Source organism: Papilio machaon, chromosome 6, assembly GCF_912999745.1.
Source record: "Papilio machaon chromosome 6, ilPapMach1.1, whole genome shotgun sequence".
Taxonomy (NCBI): domain Eukaryota; kingdom Metazoa; phylum Arthropoda; class Insecta; order Lepidoptera; family Papilionidae; genus Papilio; species Papilio machaon.
The window spans coordinates 4,691,013-4,694,390 of NC_059991.1; the positions used below are offsets into that span (position 1 = coordinate 4,691,013).

At 36.1% G+C, this 3,378-nt stretch overlaps 1 protein-coding gene across 1 annotated transcript; it reads right to left on the minus strand.

Annotated features, from left to right (window-relative positions):
• Positions 1–685: 685 nt before the first annotated feature.
• Positions 686–3,378, minus strand: LOC106714907 (glutamine synthetase 2 cytoplasmic). The gene is made up of 7 exons (XM_045678368.1): positions 3,213–3,378; positions 2,845–3,006; positions 2,185–2,398; positions 1,959–2,031; positions 1,495–1,679; positions 1,127–1,266; positions 686–871 (listed from the first exon to the last, which is right to left on the minus strand). The coding sequence occupies exons 1-7, from the start codon at positions 3,376–3,378 to the stop codon at positions 723–725; spliced, it is 1,089 nt and encodes a 362-aa protein (XP_045534324.1). The 3' UTR covers positions 686–722.

Consider the following 3,378-nt stretch of genomic DNA (forward strand, 5'->3'; position numbering starts at 1 on the left):
TAACGTTACGATATCACCAACTAGATAACTAACAGGTCGATCTATTTTTTTGAAAGGTTGGATTTTTTTTTTATTGGACGGTTCTAAATTCATGATTAATTCGTATAAGTAGTAAACTCAAACATTTTTATATCATTAGTTAAAATTAGACATAGTAAATTCAACACCTGGTGGAATATTTAATTTGCAGTGGATTAATTGCGAGTCGTCAAGAAGTCCTGACAAAAATCTGTTCTGTTACGCCCTCAAAAACTCCTGCCAAAAAATTTGTTCTGTCACGCAACCGCTCTAGATATGTTCTTCTAACTAGATGTACTTCTTAAAAAAAACTAGAAAAACTAATGTTTACAAATATTTAGAATTATCGCAATGACTGCTGCAATTATTCGTACTTAATCGAGCTCTTGCGTCTCCAGCGATAACGAAGAACTTTTGTTTCAATTTCTCAGCCAGCCTCTGTTGTTTGCAAAATGAATGCCTGTAACTGACATTATTTTCCGTCTTAAAGAAATATTAAAAAAAATTATGAACCTTTTGTTTTATATTAATTTGTTACGAATTTTAAATAAACTGTATTGTAGTTTATTTTTATCCAAAAACTTTTAAGTTAAAAAAACCTATATTGGACAGAGTACACAGAGATTGATAAAGGTAAAACATCGATTGAAATGTATTTAATGGCTTAATCATATGACAACAATAATTGGTGACATCAAAACATATTATTCATCAAAAACACATGTCCTGAGCATTATAGTTATGACCCTGTAGGGGTCGGCGTTGGCGGCCGGTCTGCGGTCCTCCAAGTAACCGCGCTTGTCTTCAGACACCTGGCGTGGAATGCGCACTGAACAACTTCGGTTGGCCACACCTGAAACTCAGTCGAAATCAATACGTAGAATAATTTCATTAAGCAGATAGGGAAAATAATTGTCTTTGTTAATATTTAACATTTTGTTAAGCACTAATTATAGCTTTTAATAGTAATGTAAAAGCTTCATTAATTCCGTTTTAAAAGCTTTTTCACGTTAGAAAAATTCTTCATAAGCTTCCTATTTCATCTTTATTAATACTCAAGGATCATCAATGTCTGCCACTTGCACGTACAATGTATGTCATAAATCACCTGCGGTGAAGTCGCGTAGATGTGGCATTCCGTTCTTCCCCGTCAGCCGTAGCGCATTATCGGCGCCGTTGTGTGCGTCGTACTCATTTATATGAACCCCGTGGCGACGCGACAATTTGTCAATCGCACGCTCGATCACGCTGCATGAGATAATCAACGCTATTTGTTAGGGTATTTTACCAGCATTTGATTAAAAGTCCCTGAGCTTAGTTAACGGCATCTATAAATGAGCACACTTTATTTGGGACACCTGTGAGTGAATACATAAATTTCTTTTTATTTACGCCTAACGCTTTAGCAAATATTTTATGGAACCGTTCACTACATATTACATAGACGCCAGCATATTTATTAAACAATGGACCTACAGAATACCATCATCTTCTCTCATATCTTTAGTAGAGAAGTACACAAAGGTCCCATTCCCTGGCCAGTCAGGTACAGGCTGAGCGTCGAATGTAGCGACAGTGCCGTACTCTTCCGCAAGACGAGATAGGATGTACCGCGCCATCCACAAATCATCCGCTGCGCGGATACCTGGGCTCGGGCCCACCTGGGGAATAAGAAAAAGTGTTTAAGGATAAGGGGTCAAAAGTACAATGGGGCGACTAATATTAAACACCAAAGGAACTGGTTGTAAGTAAGCCAGTCTCTGTGGGAAGAATACAATCTTGAACCCTTGGACAAATTGTTTTGTATAAGTTACTACATACAGATCGGATCTAGGTGTTGTGCGAGGGAGGGACTGTTTTAGTCAGTCATAAGAATGTTCTAAAAATATAAATAGTTAGCATATAATTTTTAATTTATCCAATAAGTGTAACATAATAACCTGGAAATTCCATTGTGAAGGAGTTGTTCCGGAATTCATTCCATTTAATTTTACACCCGCGAATAGACAACATCTGCAAAATTCAATTTAATTTCAGTTAACTCGTGTACTCTGGTTTCTTAGTTATTAAATTAATTAAGTGTAACAGTAACAATTCAAGAGCTTGGTAAATAATTTAATAAACCAAACACAATACAATCGTTAAAAGATTTATAATATGTCAAACCTAAAGAAAGCTTCCATAAGATCTCTGGCCACTATTTTATTAGCTCCAATAGCGCAGTAATAAGGTCCAGGAGGCGCAGGAAACCCCCCCGGCGGCCAGCCTAGTGGTCTGCCGTCAGTTGTCGTCAGGAAAAACTCTTGGTTAAATCCAAACATTGGCTCTTCCACCTCACCCTTCTCACAAATCAAAACGCAGTTCTTCCGATGGTTTGTACCTTAGAAAAACTAAAAACTAAACTATTGGTGCGAATAAAGTATAAGACAACGTTTTTATGTTTCAAATAATGAAATAGATATTGTTGTTTGTTTTCAGGCGATATAAACATACTATCATACTAATATTATAGATGCGAATGTTTAGATGGATGGATGAATGTATGGATGGATGGATGTCCGTTTGAAGGTGTCTCTAGACCGGCTGCATGGATCTCGATGAAATTTGGCATAGATGTAGAATACAGTCTGGAAGAACACGTAGAAACTACTTATTAGATTTTTTATTTGCGCGCGGGCGGAATCGCGGGCGACAGCTAGTTTAATACTAAGTTGTGATCCAAAATACAATATTAAAAAATAATTAAAATTAACTGCTTACACAAATTAAACGCGAATTAGTTGGTAGAGAAAAGCTTTGTAAAAAAAAACTTGTTCGTGTTCTTACTTGTGGGTTCATAGTTATGTTGATAAGTATCCGCCAGTACTATAATATTGTTACCACGTCTGAAGGGATCATGATAAATCACTTCGGGGAAAATAAACGTATCAGAGTTATCAAAATTAGCTTGAGATGTATTGCTTCCGTCAAAGTACCAAACAGGCAAATCTAAAAAAATGAATATTTAGAGATGTGTTAGTATTAAATTAGATCCTAGTTTACATATTTCAAGAAAGATAAAAGACCTGACTATTAATTTAATATAAGTTTATGGCAAAAAGCACAAGACAAGACGGTTAAACGGTCGAAAGATTTGCTAAAGGATTAAGAGGTCTTGTTAAAACTCACTTATATTTACTACTTTATATTTATACCTTTAGGTGTTTTAGGAATGAAATCAAATGTTCTATCTTTGGAGCGCAAGTTTATTCCGCTCCCATCCACCCAAACATAAGTCGACAGAATGGAATCGCATGGGATTTCCAGATCTTCGTATTTCCGCATAGCGGCTTTGTTCAAAGCTACGGGTACGGAATTCAT